We start from the raw sequence: 25940 nt of genomic DNA on the forward strand, positions 1-25940 counted from the left end.
ATTGAAAGAGCACCAAAGAAATCCTTACTAACCAATTGATTTTTAGACTTTTGAAAATATGTACCACTCTCTATACAAGATTAAGGTACCTTTTTTTCCGGGTTCCCCCGTCCCAACGTCTCGTGGTTGGGGCTAGTTTATTGTAGAATATGAGGGTAGGTACCTATACTTGATGCATTGTAGTAATAATGTAGACTTATTACTCATAGACTATATCAAAATGTAGGCTCATGCATATGGAATGCCATAAAAGAAGTGAAAAGTCCGATCATTTAACGGTTTTTTATTTGTTCTTTTAGTCCGTCTCCGTAAAATTAGCTATTACTTACATACTGTATTAATTTTAATTTAAAATAAGCACTAGCACGTCCATGATTACGCATGCAATTTGTGAATTATTATAGGTACCTTACATACAGGGGCGATGGCGAAGCAAACCAATTTTACTAGGAGGGGGGGCAAAGATCATAAAAATACCAACTACAAAATTGAAAATTTTCCAATAACATGGCTAGTTACTTACTACTTTTAATATAACGTGATAAACATTAGGAGAAGATTAAAATATTGCCCGAGCGGAGCGAGGAGGAAAATTTTTTGAGGAATATTGTTTCAAAAGTATAGTGGTTTTTGACAATTTTAAACAAAATTTACAAATTTCAAAGTTGTCAGTTCATCATTGAACATTCAAAATTGCCAACTCGCCAAACTTGCCACTCAAAATTGCCAACTTTTACCAACTCCAAAATAAGTGATGGATCCCCGGTCGTCGCTTCGCCTCTCCTTACATACTATTTTTAAAAATATACTTAGACGGACGGTGAAAACTGTCTAAAACTAAAAATACTCAAACACAGAAGCTGTCTAATTTATATACGAGTATGTACAGCTCGTAACACTGGTAGAGAGAGGTACCTAACCTATCCATGGTATAAGAATGTCTATGCATTTCGGAATCATGTTTCTAGTTTAATACTCGTAAAACGAATTACATTCTGTTGCAGATTTGCATTATGAAATTAAGTGTATCGGCATTTCGGGGTGCACAAGCTTCGGCTCACAAGAAGATTCTCAACTCGAGCAGCAGTTACCATTTCGGTGCCACACCAAAGTTCACTTCACCACCACCTTCAACGGCATCGTTTTCGCCGGTAAGTGTTCGAATACGTTGATATTCAGTTCACTCTTGCATGCATAGTTTGTATACCTATTCGTGCGTAGGTTGTACATACAACCGAAACGAGACCGACAATAATGGGAAATATTATTCCTTCGATTAATATTCGAATTGCAGATACATAGGTAGGTATATTTAGATTTGCCAAGTTATCCCCAACGGTCTATTATTATTACATAGGGTATTTGTTTTCTTTTAATTTTCATCGTTAATGGCGTATAACGGCTTATGTAACTCGGGTATAATTTCGTTGTGAGAAATGTGTCAAATAATCGCGTGCCTAGTTTGATAATTTAATCGAAATATGATTTAATTTCAATTCGGTGTCGGCGGGTTGCATACTTAGATAGCTGGGTAGTCACAGTAGGATAAGCTAAAAGTTACTTTTAATGAATTTCAGTTCGAATCTCAGGAACATTTTATGCGAAAACCATTGAGCTTAGTCTTTCAAATTGAATGAACGGTTGATAGCCCGAGTTCTTCTATTCATTTCAGCAATTCGGTTAATTATGTCATGAGATAATAATCCACTCGTTATGATTTGAAAAAAGTTGCAAACGCGATCTACATAGGTATGAATGTAGGTATGATCAAAATGCTTTTGAAATCTAAAATTGGAAAATCATCATAAATCGTCTATCGTCCAAAGCGGAGCAACTATAGGTACCCATCTACTTATTAAACAAATTTCGGTGGTTGAAAAATGTTTTGATGACTAGTGACTACTTGTGGAACAAGCAGGCATTTTTTTATCATTTCATCTTTATCTACACAAATTTCGACTCTTCATTGAATAGGTACTTGCTGGTAGCACAGCATAGCTGCTGCACAATGTGGTCTTTTAGATCTTGTTTGTATTTTTAAAAATAAGTAGCTGATTTATACCTACAGCATCCTTTCTCTGCACAAACAACGACAATTTTTTACACACCTCGGTACGATTTTGCTTTAAAAGTGTAAGATAATACCAGTAAAAAACTTGAAAGTAGGTATTGTCAGTCTATACGTCGATCAAAAAAGTCAAGTTCATGTTAGAACTTGGAAGTGATAATGTGAATTCCGTTCCGAGTATATTTACTTATTTTATATATTCGCTACAACGCATCCATTGACTAGAATGTGTTCGGATTACGTGTAGAACTAGGTACTACAGTACTTTGTCAATTTTAGGTACGTACCTAATGGTGTTTTTTTTTCTAATTGCGTTTTCGGCTGGATTTTTCTTTTTGAAGAGAAAAAACTAGCGTACGGTTACAGCTGCCGCGTGGTTTCTCTTCCGGTTTTTTCGCTAAACAGCCGGAGCTTTTGTTTGAATTGCGAAAAAAACTCACATTACGAGAATTTCTCGACCAATTTGAAATAATAAATCTGCGTCGGCTAGAATTGTAATTTTTCATAAACCCCCGAGTTGCTTTACGATATTGCGAAAGCGTTCAGCTGTAAAGGTAAAGACGTTGATAGCTGACTTATAGTTAATAGCGTGACGCGAAAGATGAAAACGTTATTTTCTTTAACAGTTTCATCGATCATTGTATATTTACACGTTGTCAAAGGTGTCCGTTGTGTACGTTTAAATTATTCATATTTTATTTAAGCCATTTCTCCAAGACGAGTTGGCGAATCATTTCACACAATTTTCGTCGCTCAGATGGAAAATATGACGTGGTAATAATGGTTCGCGCGCGTATGGTATTTGCATCTTCTCAACTTACACCACCGCACGTTTCTCTAAACTAACGCAACGTTTCAATTTCAAAGACGTCGAATTATTTGGCCCAAATATGACAATAAGTCGCCCAGAAATTTACTTCGAGATTTTCACTCGCTGTAAAAGGATACGGTTGGATTCGTGTTGGTTGTTGGTGTATTTGAAATACCTATATGTATCTTCTTCGAAAAATCCGGATTGCTGAACAAGCTAAGAATGTAGATAGGTACTTAGGTACAGGTACTTACAGGTACATGCATACCATTCGTGGTACATATGTATAACATAAGTAACCGTACTCGTACTTCTGTTCTTATAGTAGGTATTCGTATTTTCTTCTCTACCTACTTTATAATCTTGCAGGGTTAGGTACATATATGTATCTACTATTCCATCGTCAACTTTATTCTTTTTTAAAAAGAATTGTCTGTTTGCTTTGTTCTCTTGTTACGGTGAAAATATTGTGTTTTAATAAAACGTAGGTACCTACCTAGGCTACTTACCTAGGTATTTATGTCATACCGCAGGCACCTTAAGCAATAGAAAGGTCATCTTTCAAATTGCTTTTGAAGCTTTTTTGCGAAAGACGAAAGAAGGCGGAAGAGTTGAAAGAAGGGATTTAAATTGATAAGATTTTCTTGGATTTTATTTTTCATTTTCAGCAGCTCAATTTTTTTTTGTTTTTTTTTTTTGAAAACTGCATTTATTTTGTTCTAAATATTACATATTATGTGATTAAGTGAGTACCTACATATGTATATCTATTTACGCATATTTTTAAACAACAGTTCAACATCCATTAATCACTCTTCTGGTAGAAATTATTTATTCCATTGACAGTTTTTTAAAAGCTATAATACATAGTACCTACCAACTCATCAATTTTTCGAAACATTTAGCACCTACCTACCTTTATGCGAAACTTCAAAAAGTATAAATCTCGATACATAACTATATCCAATAGAAATATACTTAATAAACGTAAACTGAAACTTTATTCTTCTGCATATACCTACCTGTAGTAGGTAGGTATGTGATTCATTATGAATATTTTTATCTGAATAATCTGTAGGAGCGTAAAACGAAATGATCAAATTTTCAACAAACATGATTGTGGCAAAAAAAACCAACGAAATAAAAAACATTGTCAATACTTAAATTTAACGCAAAAATAATGATGCATGAAATATTCGATGCGTGAATTGTTTGTAGATATTTATGATACGCGTATACGTAGGACCGTATAACTCTATGTAATGAAGGTAGGCATGTGTTGCGTATGGAATAGGTAGGTATTTTCGAGTTCTTTTCATTACCTTTTGAACAAAAGAAAACTTATATGTACTTAAGTAAATAAAAGAAGTTTTAAGGATATAAATTCGGAATAAAATGATGATTCTCGAAAGTAGTTCTTTTTTCAATATGAATATGAATGAGTTGGAGACAATGCAAGAAAACATTATGGAAGAAATACGCATATTTTTTCAATTTATTAGGCATTGAAATTTAATTATGAATGATGGAATATGTATAAAATGGTGTTAATTTTTGGCTGAAGTAAGAAAATGTTCTTTGGGCGGAGGTCATATGTCTAATTTTATTGAGAAGTACATAGATATGTCATTTACATCTGCGTATCCATTTATTGTTTGTCTAGTGTTCCAAAGGTATAGGCTAGTGACTTTATTGAAACGGCAATTGTGAAGAAAATAATATATAGAAAAATTATTTCTACACTTATTATGTACGAACCTATGCAGTATTCACATGGAGTGGTCTTGATTTTAGAGTACCCTGGTACCTCTACCTACTTAAGTTTATTATAAGCCAGAATCGTATAGCAATAGTTTGGAAACATTTTCCTGTCAATTTTTTTCCAGTTTTTGCGCTACATTTTATGACGAACAATTTCATTTTTAGAATGACTTTTCATCATTTTACAGGAATACAAACCACACTGCGTTTTTGTTGCGACAGTGACATTTAATGATTGTTAAAAAATTATTTTTCCCATCATTCCCAGTGTTTCTTCTGTTTTTGTTTTGAAAAAGAAGCAAAAAAACCAATAAAAACAGCTAAGCAATCGTCACCAGTTAGGCACTTTAAATATATCTCCATATAAAAAAAAAAAGAAAAACAGAAATATTTCGAAGCTGAAAACAATACATTCCTCGCCAAAGATATCTTTTCATTTTATAGATATCAAATGCAATACGAATTCGACAAAAAAAAAAAAAAAAAAAAATGCATTCATCGGAATCTTGCGGAATCTTGTTGATATTTTTTTATTTTCAAACTTTAACGTTGGATAATAATTTATCGGAGATGTCTCAAGAACGTAAACCTCAAGGATGGAAAGAAGTAAGATAATGATCCATTTTTACGTTTTATTACGGTGATTTTTTTTTCTTGGAAGGAGTTCAAAGCAGCTATCTACATTTTTAAAAATGGTATTGGTCCATGTTTAGCGTGCTCTTGATTTTAAATGCAGCTACTGAGGAAATTGTTCATGACATTAATCTATGAAAATTGCGAATCGCTAAGTTCGAGTGTTGATATTTATTAAAATTTCACCTAGGTACTTATCGTTCGGTAGAAAATCGTCGCATTATATTAAAAACTGTTCACTTTTCAACACATCAATGTTAAGTGTCGATTACTTTTTAAAGCAGAAACCTGTACATTTAGCCAAAAACTAGGTACTCTTTGCTCCTTCGTCAGTTGATAGGATAGGTAAATTGATCACTTTTCGATGTATTCCCTCCCCTTATGTAAGAATTCCATTCCTACTTTTTTAAGAATGGCATTTGCCACATCCCACATCCGTTTTCAGGACGAGCAACATACATATTCACTTATTCACTATTCTGGTATACCTAGGTACGTAATAAGTACAGGGTGCCCAGAAATATCGAGTACCCCTAAAAAAGTTTTCTACTAAAATACTTTGGTTGGCCACAGTGAATGATAATAATGATAGCACATGATTGCATGGTTGTTGGACTGAAGAGATAACATTCCACCAATTATATGAATCTATTTCACGTTGCCAACCTATATTTTTAATGAAGAACTTTCTTTGGGGTACTCGATATTTCTGGGCACCCTGTATATATACTTACCTATTATCTGAAGTTTTCTCCTGTAGGATTTTGCTTACTTCCAAATTTTCAGTTTGCTTATTTACTCTGTACAGAACCTTGTATGGATTCGCGTTGTTTCAATAATTCAAAAATATTTTCTTTGTTTTGAACTTTTGATTGATGGATTCTTTCTTATACTTACTTATTGCATTTTACGTTTACCTATTTACCTTGATACCTATATGTAAATGTCTGATTTCTGACAAATTGACCACAGAAAGTTCTATACCTATACCTATACTTACTGAAAATTTTTCAAATGGAATAAAGTAACATCATCTGTTTAGGATTTTTCTCAATGGAAATAGAGTAGCTACACTGCATTCATTTCTGATACAATTACTGCCTGCTATGTAGTTGAACGGTTAAATTTTTTTGTGTTTTGAGTTCGCTTGCACAAAGAAAAAACAAAAATTCAAGCCCGACTTGTAGAAAAACATTGCTAATGCGTTACCAAGTTCTTGTCTTTTGAAACGCCCACTTGAGTACACAAGTTAGCAATTAAATCGTTTCCAGCGGAGCTACTAGCCACCATTGTTCGTTTTATGAGTTTCATTATGATGCTTTTCTCAATCATTGTATCTACACAAAATGAGGAATGTAGGTTCAACGAAAAACCCACCGTTTGGTTACTTTTACGAAAGTCGTTTTTGAATTTTAATAAATTAAAGTGATGGAAAACGACGTAGCGTGTTTTCTTTTCGAAAAGGAAATAAAACTTTACGATGACAAATTTTCTTTGTTGCTCTTCGTACATATTCTTGGTGAAATATGTATACTCATAATTGTTTCGTTTTAATTTCTGTTGTCTCGAAACACTTTCGCCATTATTATTGTATTGTACGCTATAAATTAAAGAAGGACGAGTACGGAGCTGGTATGAAGTGAATTTACGCTATAGCTATACAGACAATTATTAGAGATGTTACTCAAAATGTTACGATAGCGCCAGCAAATCTAAGGCGTCTGAATTTGCAAAAACTGGGTACCTATACCTACCTATTCCTACATATATGTACTTACTGAATTAATCAGTTAAAAATGAATTATATGAACTGTACTTATCAGTCAAAAACTATACTGTGACCAGCAGTACAAAATCTTAAATAAGTATGTAGGTAGAGGTACCTATACTTAATTGATTTTAGCAGTAGGCTTTTCACTGTTTATCGCAGTGACGACATTTTACCATCTTGAAACAGAGAAATTTGACCATTTCATAGATTTAGAGAGTGGTCCGCGCGTTCAAATTCGAGCATAATTTCGTCGTCATATTAATTTATCTGTTGTCGACTGGTGGTGCGGTGAAGATGAGGGAGCGATGTCGCGTCGAGAAACACAAGAGAGGAAAATAGTTTCTTGTCAAACGAATGAAATGTCCACTTTGGAATGATATACGACCACGCGAGCGTATATTACGAATTATAAGAAAATATTCTTATAAAAAGTATTCGAAAAAGTGCTAGTTTGGTATCTTAGATCGATGGTAAAACAAAAAGAGTACCGAAATATTGTTTTGTAAAGGGAAGTCACCGGATAAAACGAGGAAAAAAATATGCGCCAACAAAGTTTTCTCTTTTTCTCTCATTCTCGACTTTTCTTAAATTAACAGTAGAGCAGATTTCGTTGATAAAGTGGAAAAATTCAAAGTAGATATGAGGTTTTGAAAAGTTGTCATCGACGTTTTTGTACAAGAAGAAAGCTACCTACCTATAATACATAAAGAGCATTCAAATTGCTCGAAAATAAATCTCGTCGTTCTTTGCTTCAGTTCAAAGAGTGAAGTTTGAAAAATTTTCCAATAGTCGCGTCGTGCAGAGCTAGAGAGGTTTAAAGTTTTTGAAAATATTTCGCTTCTTTTTTCGCTGTTCATCGATACAAATAATTAACTTGCCAGTCAGTGTTAAAATTTATCGATTATGGCAAAAGTTCAGAACTTTTAACGAACCGGCATTGTAATTTTATCAATAGTGTTTTTGCTTTGACGAAAGTTAGGTACCTACCTACCTATAGTGTAGGTTCGACATCTGCTCTGTGTTGTATCCGTGGCGCGAAATTAGTATTCGGTGTATTAAATTTTCCGCAACTTGCAGGAATTTACGTATAAAAGTCGGATCTTTTTGATTAATATTTCCATTATAATTAATCCAAAAGTATTTCGCAGGCCGGGTCTATGCGGGCGAGACGACGCGACGCAGGGAAGAGGAGTACGTTTTCAAAAGGTGGTAAAAATTATCCGCGTATAAAAATATATTACATAGTTTTCGCATTTCGTAAACTATTTGGCAAGTTTTCACGCTATAATGCATACGCGTATGTTTTCCAACTAAAACAAATCCAAAAGCAATTCATTGTTTACCAAAACGATATTCGAAATTCATTTTTAGGCGATTCATCGCGCCGCGCCGGCTCTTCGTGTAAGACAAACCCTGCGGGCTGAAGGATTAAAATAATATGAATATCTACTACTCAAGGGGGGGGGGGTAGAGTTGGTACCTACACATACCTAGCGTTTAAGTCTTTACTGCAAACGAATCGCAAATAAATCTCACATACTTACTACAAAATATATATCGTACCCTACACCCACCGATATCTTTAAAATGTCAAATCAACATTATTAAGTAGGTACCTACTTACCTAGGTACCTACCATTCATTCTATTCAGTAGGTATTAGGGTGGTCCTTAACTACATGGTAAAAAAAAAGTGCGATTTTTTCCGCTCCCACCCCCTAAAGTGGTGACCTCGGGTGAGAAAATAATTCCCTATTTTTTATTTTTTCCATTTTCGAAAAATTCAGGCTGCGGTGGGCCCCTCAATTTTCAAAAATTTGAAAAAAAAACTAATTCAAAGAAAAATTTTTAAAATTTCAAAATTTTGAGTTCCATCGCCTCTAAAAGGTTCCTTTTGAGTAAAATAGACTCTCATGACGATTTTAGCCCACTTCCATGAAAACCAAGCTGACCCCACCAGAATAACTGAAATTTATATTTTAGCTTGTTATTCTGGTGGAGTCAGCTTGGTTTTCATGGGAGGGGGCTAAAATCGTCATGAGAGTCTATTTTACTCAAAAGGAACCTTTTAGAGACAATGGAACTCGAAATTTTGAAATTTTTAAAAATTTTTCTTTGAATTGGTTTTTATAAAATTTTTGAAAATTGAAGGACCCACCGCAACCCGAATTTTTCGAAAATGGAAAAAATAAAAAATAGGGAATTATTTTCTCACCAAAGGACACCACTTTGTGGGGTTGGGAGGAGGAAAGACCAAAAACAACTAATTTTGGGGCATCCCACATAATATACGAATTTCAGCTATTCTGGGGGGGTCAGCTTGGTTTTCATGGGAGGGGGCTAAAATCGCCATGACAGTCTTTTTTACTCAAAAAGAACCTCCTAGAGATGATGGAACTCGAAATTTTGAAATTTTGAAAATTTTTCTTTGAATTAGGTTTTTTCAAGTTTTTGAAAATTGAGGAGCCTACCGCAGCCCAAATTTTTCGAAAATGGAAAAAATAAAAACTAGGGAATTATTTTCTCACCCGAGGTCACCACTTTGGGGGGTGGGAGCGGAAAATCCCAACTTCAAAAATAAGGACCACCCTCTGGTATCTTACTTATTATTCACGAATGTATTTATTTATTTATTTATTTATTTATTTATTTATATTTATCTACATATTAATTGAAAAAGTCTTGGATACGGCCAACAAACATGTGTGCGAAAGAAACTCCGCGTTCGCTCATACGGGTTTCAAATTGCGCGCCAGAAAAACACCCCTCTTGTCTTCGCTAAACTTTCTCCCTTGTGTGCAGCTGAGTTGATTTATGAAAATACAATATTGTAAACAACGCAGTTTTTCAAATTAAAACTTTCGCGTTGACAGATGGAATGGCTATTCGTGTTCGCCCTTGTAGAGGAGCACCAACTTTATCATGACAAAGAAAGCACCCGAGTCGACAGAAATCACATTCGATGAATGGAATAAAAAATAGATCTTAAGAAAACACAAATTTACGTACATTTTTATTTATTTATTTTATGAGTCATATTTATAGCATCTTAGGCTAGAGACTCGCTTATCAGGGGTTGTACAAAAGAGAACTAAAAATACTGTAAACTTATGAAAACTTAAGATTAGAGGACCTGTAGTTGGTTGGAATTAAGGCGTCTGGAGCGTTCTTTTGCGTATGAAGAACAGTCCATTAGTAAATGAGCAATTTTTAGGGGAATATCGTGAGAAGAACCTCAGATCTACCTACGTTAAAGTTGTGCAGATGTTCTCCATAAACATATTGCGATGTTTTTGATGCATTTTAGTTTATTCGAACTTGGGACTTGAGACCATGAAGATAGGAACACTTCATGCATTAGTGTTTTGGAATGGAGTTTTAGGTCAGATGGAGGGATGGGTGTGCCGGCAAGGGGTTTAGCTATTTCATGTGCCAACTCGATCATTCTCTTGAATCCGGGAGTGTGAAGGAATACCAATACAACATAATATGGGTGTGCTGCTTTGGAAGAGTGGGAAGAGTTCAATAATTTCAAGCGATATAGGCATAGGATGTGAATACAAAATGACCTATAGTTTTTTATTGATGAAAGAGCAGATAGTGATGAGTCAGTAAACAATAAGCGAATTGCGAATTTTCAACTGCTCACAATAAATTAGCAGAACCCTACTAGTTACTAGTGGTCATGGATTTTGATGACAATACCATAGATCGACACAGAATTTCAAATACCATCTTTTGAAACCGAGCCAGAACCCATATCTCCTCTCCAGGGGCCTTACATATTTTTTTCTTCATGACTTTCAACTCGAAATGTAGGTTTCTTTTCAATTTGGGCAACATCCACCAACATTTTTTCCTCGTTCTTATGACATTTTTTCAAAAATTAAACCTTCTAAAAAATACTATTTTCCTTACAGTGTGTCAAAATTAGGTTTCGAATCGAAATGGTGGAAATCTGACCGAGGTCCTTTGATTTTCTCTCCACTTACACACCTATCTCCGTAACTTCTGACAATGATTTGGTTGGTAAAGTTTGACCCTCTGTAAGGCCCTCAATTTTTTGGTTGGGCAGCTGAAATTTCCTCATGTACTAGGTAGATTAGGCACTTCTTGAAGAGATCTGGCCGTTTGCTGTATGTTGATCAATTCTCATTTGATACTCGTATATTCGTTTTCATCGTGAGAAATAAATTTCGCGTTAAATCATCAAATATCGAACACCCATACTCTGTATAAAAAGTTACGCGTCCCCTTTCTAACGTAGAACATTATGTAGGTACCTAAACTACCACACGATACACTATAAATCACTGGAAAATCTGACACACGAAATTCCTCGATAAACCTAGATACATTTCGAGTATACGAGTAGCTATCAACTTGTGCGCGTAATTTGCGGATCCGTATCTTTCACATGCGAGTGAAATTGTACAGAGCAGAACACGTCCAACTTTGTATTGGATAATCACCAAAAGCAGACAATTTACACTTGTCGGAAAAATTTAAAAATTATTATTCCTTGTATCCTATCGCATTTATATTCACACGGCGTTCTAAAAAGCCGACAACGCCGACATCAGACACCTATATATTTGCATGTAGAAAAAAACGAAATCATCTCAGAAGGTAGTAGGTATGTACAAATTATACCTAAGTATCCTTTTAACGTAGGTAACGTCTATTACACTTACGAGTAGTTATAGTCACATAACTGTGATATTTGCCTCGAAACAAGTACCTACAATAAAATGGAAAAATGTGTTACAAAATTTTAATTTATGGTCGCTAGTCGGAGAAAAAAATATTAGTGCAATGCCTTCTTGAATGAATGACGCCAAAGTTGGCTAGATTTTTATTTTAACTCCGTATTTCCATACTGCGATAAACATTTTTTAATACCATTCCAAACGCATTTGTAACGCTATCGTGATTTTTTCACTGTTTATTCTGCGCGTTAGGTAGGTACTTTTCTCATCTATGAGCTAACTTTTTACTTTATTCGATTGATATGAGTATGCCACGAAAAAATTACATTCGCTGTAGGGTATTCAGATACTTATACGCAGCGTTGTGGGTGCGTTCTTATGACCTTGATTATTCGATTTTTAAACTTTGCCCATACAGTATCCGAAACGCTGATCGTGAAAGAAAGATTTGAAAGGGGTTTTGAATATTCACGAAGAATGTAATGACCTTACGAAAACGACGAAATACGCATAGGCCTGTACTTAATTTGGCGGGGTTTTTAATCACTTAGCCTGTGCGGCACATTAAATTGTTAATCTGGTTTTTGTTTTTCATCATCATACATGAGAATACACCTAGTTGTAGGTACCTATTGATTGAGTAGGAGGCGTGTGTTTCTTATTGTGATTTTATTTTCATCGTAGAGTCAATGGATAAGTTACTAGACAGCTGATTTGAAGTTTTACGTGGATTAATACAAAGGAACTTCAACTCAAATTACACAACTGTAATGTGGTTTCCTGACCTTTGAAATTGAAGGAGTAGAGCTATGGAGGTTGAGCGACGATAACTTCAAAAGAATCACAAAAAATATGAAGAAAAAATTTGAAGAAATTAACATAAATTTCACAACTTTTGCCACTTATATTTCAGATGATTTCATAGTTACTAGTTGTGTGTATAAAACGCCATTTTTTTCAACGAGGGGAAGCAAAAATAAAACCAACTTTGTACCCTAATTTCAACATGCTGAGTTGATTGGAGATGGTTTCAAGCCGTTCTTCAGCCCTCGATCGGTTATGTTTTGGAAATTACACATTTTCGAAACGTGCCATAAAAATTGACAAATTAGATAGACCTAATTTTTCAAAATGGGTTATTGCCGGTTCAAAACCAATATATTCCTATAAGGTAGCTACCTACATAATTTCACTACCTTATTTGATTGTGAGCTTCAATTTAGCAGAGAAATGAGCTATATGATGAGTAATTATCTAGCATGGACGATTTTTTAATTATTCAATTAATCTTTGGGAGTGAATTTTCCAATATGTATGACCTGTAGATGGCCAACTTACGTATATTATTGGTATTCTCATCATCTCTCAAATAATATGCGCTAATATATCACACGCCCGCATCACTACGAAAACCATGCGAGATATAGGTAAACTTTATTAAGTATAATCACACGATAGAATAACTTCACCAGTTCACCGTCGCACAACACAAGCTGTACCGGAAATACGCTATAAATCTTATACCACATTCGATTCAGCACAGAGAGATTATTGGTTGACGGAAAATTGAAATAAAACGAAATTAAAGTTATACTATATGGCAATAACGTCAAGTTAAAAGTATCCTGTTAGGTATTAGACCGTTATCGCAAAAAACGTGCCGACGACTTGGTTAGCAGTAAGTAAGTAGGTATATCACATAGCAAGGTTGAAAGTGTGCTCAGAAAAGCGTTGAATTTTGCAACTGCTGCAACATATTATAGATTTCTATACGAGCAGAATGCTTTTCAAGTATACGGCACAGAAAAAAGCATAATTTTTTTAATATCAAAAGAAGAAAAAACACAAACTTTTCAAGTTTTTTTTTGGTCAGAAGAAAGCAAAAAAATGAGAGAAAATGACAGAAAAAGAGTGAAAATTTTGTTATTAAATAAATTTGGAATAGGTAAACTTAATGATGATCACACCAGCAACTAAAATACATAGAATCCATAAATGTAAGTACTTACACTCTTGAATGAGATGCAAATAGAATGATATACCTTAGGTATACTTATAATAAAAAGTATGTAACAATTTTAAAAATTCAGATTCATTGTCAAGTTTTTTTTTGTAAGATTGTCATGATGGCAACGACGGCGTCATTGAAATATAGTGTACCAGTTAATAAAGTTATCGATTCAACATACGCATCTTACAGTTTCTAGAAGCAAAGTGGAGTCGAAGGGAGGACAGAGCCTGCAGTGGAAAATTCCTGAATTTCGATGTATCGGTCCGTAAAACGTTATTAGAAGAAAAGACCGATATGTTGCGAGAGTTACTGAAGCTATCAACTGACTTACACACGAAAGAGCTATTCGTAAAACTAATTTGTTTGTTTTTTTTTTACCTTTACCATTTTTACTAAAAACTCCTCGTAAATCCCTACCTACCTATATAAAAAAGTAATCGCATTAGAAAACATCACGAAGCGTGCAAATCAAATATTCATCTACGAGAGAAGTAGATCATGAGATTTCCGATGATACAATTTTCAATTAATAATGTAGGTATGAATTCTTATTCCATTCTTTTCGCTCGTGTTTCAACATTATCGCCCCTTCCAGAAATGACTATAGGATTTTTCAATTACTCTTACATCCACTTTGTGATACGAGTAACTGAAACTCAAGTTTTTGTTCAACTGTCTCATTACACCTACTTTTTCAAAATTTTGATTCACAATATACAAAAACAAATAGCTTCTGATGACACTTAGATACCTATAAAAAAATGTTAAAAAATGTTGAGGGAAGCAAACATAGGTAAACATTGAAACGCCAGTAGTTGTACAATTCTGAATGATTTCCATTTTGCATTTCATTAAAATAATTTTTACGCATAGTTTTGAAATGTTAATAAATGAATTTTGGTATGTCTTTCCTTCAGCGACAAGTGAAAAAAATAAGAGAGATGAGGGGCTGCTTATTGAAAAAAGGGTGTAATTTTACATAGAATTAAACGACAACGATGAGAGCGAAGGATAAAAAAAGGGTCGTTTTTCTCTTCTAGGTGAAATTTGATAACCACTGCGAGTAGTTTTCAGTGACGTGATATTACCTTATTTGAACTGTCGCCAAAATTTGCGTACGTCGTGAAATACTCATATCGTAGTCCATATATAAGGGTTGAAAGAAAACGAGAAGTTATGAAGAAATAGATACTACGTACATACATTCGTTTTTAAGACAAAATCTAAATTTTAAATAAGCGAGGTAAATTTCCGTGTATGAAGAGCCTTTTTTTCTTCGAGTAACTCATTGATGGACAAAATTGCAATGTTTTTTCCTCCATCGTTGTTGAAGTTGGAAATATTTTTCCATCTTTGGGTACATAATGTTTTTCTGCATTTAGATTTATGTGAGTATAGGGAAATATTATAAAAGAGGAAAAAGTAGTAATTTTTTCTTTTATGGTTGGAACGTCTCATACAAAGAGTATCTCAAGGAATGTTTGGTTTTTTACATTCTTTTCTATTTTGAATTAAGTGAGTAGGTATACCTACGTACCTACGTTTTTTAATTGCAAAAGTAAGAAGAGAAAATTCATGCACAAAATTCCATACCCTTTTCCTCTTCCTAGGATAGTTTCAAATTTCTTTTAAAGATTTGAAAAAAATTTGTAAAAGATTTCTTCGATAATTCGTGGTTGGTAAGGGGACATCCCTCGCTGTACCTACCTAGTGAATATGAGGAAATAAGGCAAATTCTTTGCGATATTGTTGTTTTCCTTTTTTCCCTTCTACATACTTTTTCTAACGGATTCAAATGTCGAATAGTCGATCTGAATGATCTGCATAATATTGATAGGCATCTCTGGCGGTTTTCTTGTCTGCGGAAAAATAACTTTTTGATTCGATACACTTATCCAGAATGAAGCAGTGTGGAAATTGATGTTAGTAAAAAGTTTCAACAATTGTTATCAATTTGAACCTATATGTAGTATCAGCTTCTATGTAGAATACGGTATTTACTATATTTGTTCGAAATTTTCTTTTGTGGTTGGTTACCTAATTTTGTTTGAAGCCAAGGATTTCCATTTTGTTTCATTTGTTCGCTTTATATGTATATAAGCGTGGGTATTTGAAAAGAACTGAAAATGCGCATACCTATACAACATGTAGGTACCTGTACTTGATACTTTGTATTCTTACTGCAAATAAATGAAAAGAACTATTTTTACGTGAGTGGTCGTAAATGGAGGGATTTTATTCTCAAGTTCTTCAATCGGTGTAAAAATTATTTTCAAGTCATCACGATTTTCATGAAAGATCTTAATGAGAAGAAGATGTCTAAACGTTTTCTTTCTGTTTGAATGGATATCCCTAAAGTTCGTAGTTCTTAATTATAATTGATTGCATTTCTATTTGTTTTGTTTATGACTTGGAGAAGAATTTCTCTGATTATTGATGGTGTGTAGATAACCTAGTAAGTGGAATCGAAAAGGACGTACTTTATTGCGAAAACTTATTAAAATAATGTACTTACTGCAGCACCTATAGTTATAAGTATTTGTCTAACGATATAACACGAAAATTTGAGATTTACTCTTATTTTCACGTATACCTTCCTAATACTTAAGAATAGGTAGGTACATAATAATTTTCTTTTTAAATTCTTAGTCTCGATGATTTGAGAATAGGGAAAAACGTGCCTAGTTGAAATTGGATAAATGTGCATGTTCCGGTCGTTGTTCTGGAAAATATGTAGGTACATGGATACCTACACGTTACGCGAAGAAAATTAATATTATTCTGCACAACAAGGAGCATGTAGATGAAACCGCAATAATTTTCCGACCGTTCTGTTAGAATACGCGAAAGGGAAATTTTGTCCTTTAGAAACATCGTTTACTTTATAGGGTTACGATTTGTTTTTATCATTCATTATTTATTGAAGTCATCTTGTACAATGGGCCGTCGCGTCGTGTAGTTTGATGGTACACGACTACACGTATGTAAACGAGCATGGAAGATCGGATGTCACTGTACGGCTCTCTTCGGTATAACCATCCTATCATCATATCAACGAATGTCATCTACTTGTAGAAACACGAAAAATTTTGGGACTATATGGTTGCCTGTATCGTATCTTTAATGGTTGGTCAGTTCATATAGACATTACATCGGGTCTTCTTGTTAGATATTTTCATTCTCGCTAGAGGTGGTTTTATATTTTCCGGAAAGGTATAGTCTACACAGTTTAGTATACGGCTGCCTGCTCGAGTACGTAAATACCATGAGCCTATATAAACCCCGGTCAGCATTTATAACATCATCAATCTCACCCAAATATCTGCCGTTTCACAAAACACCACCGTAACCTTTTAAATAATAAATAAATAATGAAATTATCCAGCTTTAACCATTTCCATTACATAGGCATTAATAAAATGACGTCGTGGCCGAGAAAGAAGAGAAAAAAACAAATCGAATCCTCTATTTGACATAATTTATCTCAAAACTGACATCGTGATTGAGCTATGCTCGTACACCACGCCAAATGTACTCGTATGTGGTGCATTGCCTATGCTTGACTACAACCCGAGCAAAAATCTGCCCAATAAGTGGGCCACCAGGTCGTTTTGGCGTTGTAATCAACCGTACGTGTACACGTGAGTAAAATAGCGACAGGGCGCGCAGAAATATCGAGTACCATTGAAAAAGTTTTCTGCCAAATGTTTATTCGGTTGGCCACAGTGAATGATAATAATGATAACATATGATTGGTTGTTGGACATGCATTATTTCACGTTGCCAATAACCTATAATTTTAACAAAAAATTGTCATTGAGGTACTCGATATTTTTGCGCACCCTGTACCTAATACCTGTACTACAGGGTGGACAGAAATATCCTGAACCCCAGAAAAAGTTTTTCATTGAAAATATAGGTTGGCAACGTGAAATAGATGCAAATGGTAGGTAGAAAGTTATCATCTCATTCCAACATCATCATATGCTATCATTATTATCATTCACTGTGACCAACCGAAATATTTAGCAGAAAACTTTTTTAGGGGTTTACGATATTTCTGTCCACCCTGTACATATTTATGCCTCTGCCTAACAACGTTTGTATACCTACTCGTAAGCAGACGATTGTGCTAACGCTGGTAACATTCATCGCCATTCTTATTCACTAGGTACGAATAGCTATTATTATCTATCTCATCGATTGACTCGATACGATATTATCGCTTTGTCATTGTCATAATATCGTATTATCGTCTTCGGAGATCGGTTTATTAAATACGTGACGCGAAAAGAATCCTAAAAGTTGAAAAAAATGCTTGTTGGGGTAGGTATAATATTTGTCCTTTGAAATTGAAACTTTGGTTACAATTGCAATTAAATAATTTTTTCTGAGTTTTTTTAAAGTCATATTTTAGATTCAGGTGTAAACAGATCGTAAGTAGGTTTAGCTTTCCAGCACTAATTTCTGCTCTATGTTTTTTTTGTTTTTTTTTTTTTAAACCAAAAGTACCGCCATCACGTTTACTAGGTAGTAGGTACAGTAAAAAGTGAAACAGTACAATCGAATCTACATACATATCAGATAAGATCTTATCAGTTATCAATCATCCGCAATCCAGTTAGCAAAGGATTTATTCGGATTGAATATTATGCAAAGTCAATAAGGTATACCCTGTCTATATAGAATACAGCTCTTTTATTGAAAATTATCTTCTTAAGTTTAAAGAACGGGAAGTACCTTAATATAAGATGAATACAAATGTGAAAGAGTATCATCATGATGATTTCTTACCAATCTTTTCTCTCTTCCTTTCTATTTTGGCTTGTTGAAGGAAATTTCAACTCGAGAGAGTTTACGACGAATTGTCGATAACATTTTATCAAATCACGTTCAACTTGCATTACCATAATTCTTTTCGTATACTACTTCACTTCGTCAGCCCTATGTCTTACCCCTGTTTGTATTCTTCTCTACTTTCACGCATATAAATACTTACATTCAACTTGCAATTTAACAAACGACGCTGTTTTTTACGTGAAATTTAAAAATGTTAAGCTTATAAGCGCCTAAGCGGGTTTTGTGTGTGAATTACCTTGATTCTTTATTATGTATAGGTATACCTACTTACTTATATAAATGTTCACGATGGGCTATACCTATTTAAATTAAATTCCTTTGACCTGCGAAAAAAAGAAGAATAAGTTCATGATCCCTCGAGAGAGATTCCGTTGTCAAACAGTAACACCAAATTATATACTCGTAATTTTAACTTGTGTTCGCTTATTTTGGTATATTTTTGCGCCTAAATACGAGAATATCAATAAAACAAAGTATAAATTTTCTTCCGTACTTGATGAGTGTATCAACTAAACAATCTTGTTTTAGTTTGTGTAACACCCGTATTGTAGCAAAAAAGAAGAGAAGTGCCTGAATTTTCTAGTGTAGGTACCTACATTATTTTCTCTTCAAATGATAAACTATGCACACATACCTACCTACACATACTTGAACGTATTAGGAAGATACTATGTTCAAGAAAAATGTATCTCGATTAACAATGAATAATATGCACATTCTATCGTGAAACCTCATTTTATGTAGGAACTCATATTTTTTCTTCGTACTCGATTACCTCAACGTTAAATGATGATCGGTTTTACACGATAAGGTGAAAATTATCCAAAATTGTTTCGTAAGGAAAATTTTTCACAACTAAGCTGGAAATAACATTACCTACGTCGTTTATAGGGCAAAATACTTATAAATCACTTTCACAGAACCCAATATTTATAAATACCTATTACCTATGGTGACAGAAATATTGTAGGACATCGGTTAACAAAATTATTGCACTAGATAAAAAGAAATTAATTTATGTACGTAGGTAAGTACGTACGTACGTACGTGTTTACTTACTACTTACTTACTTACATACTTACTTACTTACTTACTAACATTGTGTAAGGATGCGGATGCCTCTATCCATTGAGAGTGTATATTCAAACCAACATGAACAGTGATGATTATCAATCAAAATCGTACTCAGGTGTTGTTTTTCCTTCGAATCTCTAATATGCCTACGCTAATCGTAAAAATGTTGATAGAATTGCATAACTAGTTTGCCGTAAATACGCAAGTCCATTATCCAGACTTATTCCTCGGCTACTTGAATCAATTAATGCAGATTTGTATTCGCTGGGGAAGAGATTGTAATTTTTACAAATTTACAACATTTTTCTTATACATAGGTACGTGCCTATACTTGCCGATATCTCGAGAATCGTTAAACTTGGAGGAAATGTGTTTGCGGGTCTTTCAAATTTCAAAATCAATAGTTGAAAGACATACGTAAAAATTAGACGAGGACTTTTTCAACTCTATTTTTACCTAAATTACTTTTACAGTGAAATCATCTCGCTCGCAAGGAGCACAAGCAGTGCCGACTCAACTTTTTTCGCGCCTGAGGCGGACGAATTTTCGCATTTCCTCAATGAAAATTTTCTGTTCATGAATTCACTGTGGGTGAGGGGTGAGGGGGGGAGGGGAGATGGGGTGGAAGTTGGAAGCAAAAATGCCCAATGCCTTAATTTTACGGAAACGATAGTTTTACACCAAAAATTCGAATTTTTCAATTATTGTAGTGGTTTTTTTTTAGAACTTCTCAGTTTAATTTTTCCCAGTTCCTTTGAAACTGTTTGAAAGTTATTTGTGTAAAGATTCAAATCAGCCCAAGCGAAGCGAGAGCAAAAGATTTGGAAAATTGATAATCTGAAAAGTGAAACATAGGTACTTCTTGGCGCGAGAAGATCAACGTTTTCAAATTCTAACAATAGGTAGTTTTCATAAACTTCTAATACATACAAATATGATTGAAAAATTTGTCCCAAGCGAAGCCAGGACAGTTTTCGAAAATTTATAACTCTCTAGAAGGGAAATACGTAACATTATTTTTGATGTGAGAAGTCAATTTTTTACCCTCAACATTTCTAAAAGTTTGAATAAATATTTTCCAAACCAGTATTTATTAGCTCGAGGGAAGCAATTGAGCAAAATCTTTTGAAATTTATAATTGTAGAGATGAAATAAATGTTCAGGGGCGAAGCAAACCAATGTTACTAGGGGGGAGGGAGGGGACTGATCTTGAAAATGCCAACTACAAAATTGCAAATTTTTCAACAGCTTGGCTAGTTGCTACTTTTATAAGATGAATCCTGCATTTTTTCATGGGTGCTCTCCCAACGCAATACTTTGAAGGCTTGAAAAAATTGCGCATAATTTGTACGCACTTCACAACTGTGTTGAATTCAACTTATTTTTTATTAAGAGGTTGGAAACAATGAAAAATATAGATGAAAAATGATTAAATATAACCCGATTCTAATTTTGAAGACTTTTTCGAAATTCAGATTGAGAAATAGGAAGAGAAGCGTAAAATTTTGCACGAGCGAAGGGAGGATGAAATTTTTTTTAGGAATTTTGTTTAAAAAATACTTAGTGGTTTTTGACAATTTTAAACCCAAAATTTACAAATTTCAGAGTTGACAGTTCATCATTGAACATTCAAAATTTGTTGAGTTTAAATCTATCAATTTATGTATTCTAATTTCCAGTTGAACTTGAAGCGCTAGCTTCAATCTTCTTTGCGATGCGTAGGTTTCATAAACTGAGGTAATGATCATATAATTTTTATGCCACGTTGTGTTGCCTGTTTCATATACACTTATTTTGTAAACACACGGTACTTCTAATCATTGCCAGTTAAATGTGAATAATTCGAGGTTCGAGTGGAAGAATTACATAATATTGCGAAAAACTGGCACGTATTTCATACTAAAGCAAAGAAATTGTCTAGCCTTTTTAAAATTCTGTCGTTGACTAGAAATGATGTAGTAAAAAGATTTGTGAAACGTGCGAGTAAGTTTTACAGTCATCAAACTGAATTAAAAAACACTGACACGAGAAAAATAACGAAAAAATTTACTTCTTCGATTTGGTATTTTCGGCGGCATTTATTCTTCACCTTTTTTTCGCAAAGCATTCAAATGTAGAAAAAAATGTACCTAGCTTCCCACGTTGTAGGAAAAATTGTCGGGTTATATTTTGTTCGATGTTGTGAAATATTGTACCTACGTGTACGTAGGCTATGTAGGTGCACTTTATAGGTACCTCTAGCTACCTATGTATGATTCAAATAGGTGCTGCTGAATGACATATGTAGTACCCTCTTCATGTCCCTTTCGTTATCTTTGTGCTCGGGCATTTTCGTCAAAGTTATACATATGTACATACCTACAAGCATTTGCGTATAATAACGTGCGAAAATTCATTCACAATACAAGACGCTCGTGCATGTGCAATGTAACGTGCAAATGCGTGAGCAATCTTGCATGGATATTTGCATGTTGTATTGCGCAAATTCGGAGAGCCATTAATGCACTACATTGCGCAAATTTGTGCATAAGGCGTATAGGTAATACGTGTATAATGTGGCGCGTGCTTGCACAAATTCTTGTAAAACTTGCTAGTAAAATGTTTGATCTCACTGTCTCTTACCTAATATTCCTCTTCCTCTCAAGAGGCACCAAAATTCAAAAATGATTTTTTTTCAAGTCTTTAAGATCTGAAAAATGGTATAATCGCCTTCAACCTATTTGGATAGGTACCTATTTATTGAGTTATGCAACCATAAAAAAATCAGCACTAGTAGGTACCTCATAATTTTGTCTTCCGCAGTTCCGCTTGCGCAGCTTAGTTGGCTGTGGTGAACGAATGTACCTACTGTACATATGTAGTATGTCAGCCTCACCCCCAAACATCCTTCCCTCTCCCTTTTCTCTCTCAGAACTCGTTTTTTCAAGGTTGACTCAAGTCTCTTTCCTTACAACTTACTAAGCAAAATGAATAATTAAAAAGAAAAAACTCAGCTGAGAATTATAAGTTGACTGTTTTGTTTACTATTTTGATGATTTAAAAAAATGCTTAGGAAATTGGAAATATTCGGCCGAGAAATTTGAAGTTCAAAGTTGAATTGGTTCAAAATAATGCTTTTTTGATTTTTAATTTTTCATGCTTAAACTAAAAAATTTTGAATTCAAAATGTTTTATAACATATCTACACGTCATAAGGAACATTTTAAAACAAAAATGAGCAAAATCGGTCCAGTTTTCATAAATTTGGAGGAGGGGGCCCAAAAATTGGTTTTTGGGGAATATCTCGCCCCCTATGGTACCAAATCGGTTCAAATTTTGGGATTCGGTTCAAAATGCAATTTGGAAGAAAGTGTATTTCCAAAATTTTTTTATGTTGATTTTAGCCCCCTTTCTCCGAAATTTGAGGCCCTTAAAATCAAAATTAGGCCTTTGCTATAGTTTTCGCATCAAGTACTCGTTGAGAGCTTTCTATTTAAAAAAATTAGCTTCCTAGTTACAATTGGAGCTGAATGAGAGCCTGCTGAACTTTTTTGCTTGTAGCTTTATTATATAGATACCTATTAGGTATAGGTAAGGTACCCATGCGAATTATTCGACATACCCGGTAGGTGCTTACTACCTACATGTATTAAAAGGAAATAAAACGCAACAGAGACTAATAGAAATTCATACAAGTGGCTGTGGTTTCGCGTTTACTATAATTACCGAGATCGACGCTAAATATGTACCTAGACTTGAGTAAACATGAAACACAATATTACATTTGATACTTTATGTTGTAAATTTTGCTACTTGAACTTTTTATTCTGTTTACTTACACATTTCAAGTCTTAAATTTATCGTGTAAAAAGAATGAAAATTGCGAAGTACAAATACCAAAAAGAAAAAAAGGGAAACAGAGGTAAAGGGATTCCAACGAAAAACGCGCAATTTTCGCTCGTTAAAAACACTTTGGAAAACAAATACAAATAGCAATTCGAATAAAGCTACCTGTTAAAAATATCAACTCGAATACGATATGATTAAATGTACACCGCGGGAATTGTTGAGCTAAATACCTTTTATCATTTTGAAAATAGATACCTCTCCTTGTGAGAACTATAAGTACGAACATAGAGTAAATGCAACAATAAAATAACTAAGTAGGTAGTAGGTACTAGGTAGGTACATTCCATATCGAATCTGTATCACGTACATACAATAAGTTGACGGTATTTGCACTATTTCATTTGAAATAAAAAACATTTAAAAGCTACTTAAGAGTTTTTGCTTTTATTTTGCACTTGTAGAAAATTGTTCGTCATGTTTTTTCCCTCAAGACTCGCGAGTCGTCAAGGTCGGAAACATATGTAATAAAATACCTCAATTTTCACTCGCAGCTAATTTAATTAAATGAAAAGAATATCGCAAATTAAATTCCGGTATAGAAGACTCTCGTAAATTATACGCTTCTCAAAGTTATTTTCTCCCTCTATTACTCGCGATGAGAAAATGTCCCTTAATAATATGCGCGCCAAAATATAGTGCTAACAAAAAAGTTCGATTATCTAGTTAACACACTGAAAAAAAAATGGATGAAAAAACAACACGTAAAAACCAAGCAAATTCATTAATTTAAGAGTGTAAGAAAAAACGCGTTTTATGAAATTGCCATTTTAAAGAAACAAGAAAACAGGATCGTTAACGTTTCCGATTCGATGTGAAAAAAATCTCGTTACTGGTATTTTTCCTCATATAGAATTTCACTCGTTTGCTTTAAAACGGTATATTTTTAGGGGATTCAAAGAGTTGCGGCGAATTTTCTTTTATCATTAAGTGTACCTATTTTAATCAAGCCTCGGTTTAAAATATTTTGCTGGAAAATTTTTGAAAATGGGTAGGTAGGTATACGGTACTTATTTAAATCACATGCTATTCGAGTATTTGAATTTGTAACATTCCTGCTCTCCCCTTTAGCCTATCTTGAAACACACGTTTCAAACGAAATTTTCAATGAAATATCCCTCTTGTCATTCGAGTAGAGAAAACGTAACAAAGCTGAATGAAAGAAAACTCGAGAGTTCTAACGCAATAGTGTTATTTTTTTTTTACAAGCCCTTGAAAAACAAAAATAAATTAGGATTTACTTACTCGGAAGGAGACTTGCTTTGAAAGAGATATTCTTTTCAAATTTAACGTCCTATAAAAAGTTTCTCGCGGATGTACCTATACGTAATTTTTGTACAATCTTTCAATTTTCACTTTCAACGCTACCGAAAGGTATACCTAGTTACTCGTAAAAATGATCTTTCTCCCTTTTTAATATTACACCACCATCGTCGGTTAATTTCATCTTCGAAAAAATTTCCAAACTACCGACTCCGTACCCATGTAATTATTTACTCGTAACATTGTTCTTACAATTTTTTTCTTTTAACCAAAAAATTTCCTCCGGCAGTTTTTGTTTGCTTGGTAAATTGTTGTTTAACACGTTTTACGTGAAATTACTAGTACAACTTTTCGATTTTTTCTTCTTACAACTCAGCCAAGTTACTCTCTGAGGAAAGAGAAGATGGTGAAAGTTGTACATAGAATCGGTCCCAATTTACGTTTTCTCTTTAGAAAATTCGGCTGCAAAGTTGCTCCGTTTGGTTATACCGACTGGAGACCGCTTCGGTTGATTTTTCTTTTTTGAAAGAAAATTAAAGTTGCTACTGAACGGTGGAAATTTCCGACACTTTTTTCTAGATCCTGCATAAGTTTACTCGATTTTTGCCTATGGTTATTTTTCAGCCATTTATCGGTCCAGGGTTAAAAAATAATACTCCATTGTGCTGGTTCACATTGTCGTATTACCTATCGAATTAAACCGTTTTGCTTTACTTACCGAAACGTTAAATTGCGTTAAGAGTGGACTTTATTGGGTGCCTTCAACGTATAATTTTAAAACCACAATGCGGTGAAATACTGAGCATATTGCAGAGTTTGGTTTAGGGGGAAAAAAAGGAGAGAATTATACATATTTCTGATTAGGTAGCGGTTATCCAAACAAAACGACTGGGGTAAGATATTTTATTCGCCGGTACGCGGTCAGTTTATTTGAAACGAAAGTGCTCCATGTGTCTACAAAAAAAGAAAAAGTGCCTATTTTTTTATGATATGAAAAGCAACCACGTTCTTTCGAATTTTTCAACAAAAAAATCCAAAATAAATAAAGGACTGTTTTCACTTCGTATCTAATAGCCCGAGTCTTCTTCATTTTTT

General features: G+C 34.1%; 1 protein-coding gene across 4 annotated transcripts in view; it reads left to right on the forward strand.

Annotated features, from left to right (window-relative positions):
• The window catches only part of LOC135832373 (uncharacterized), a 168573-nt gene that overhangs the window by 19239 nt on the left and 123394 nt on the right, over nt 1-25940 (forward strand). For all 4 annotated transcript variants that reach the window (XM_065345584.1, XM_065345582.1, XM_065345583.1 and 1 more), the window contains exon 2: nt 1005-1151. In XM_065345584.1, the coding sequence (XP_065201656.1) occupies nt 1014-1151 (138 nt within the window). In that variant the 5' untranslated portion in view covers nt 1005-1013. The remainder of the gene's footprint in view (nt 1-1004; nt 1152-25940) is intronic.

The sequence above is a fragment of the Planococcus citri genome, chromosome 1 (genome assembly GCF_950023065.1).
Source record: "Planococcus citri chromosome 1, ihPlaCitr1.1, whole genome shotgun sequence".
Taxonomy (NCBI): domain Eukaryota; kingdom Metazoa; phylum Arthropoda; class Insecta; order Hemiptera; family Pseudococcidae; genus Planococcus; species Planococcus citri.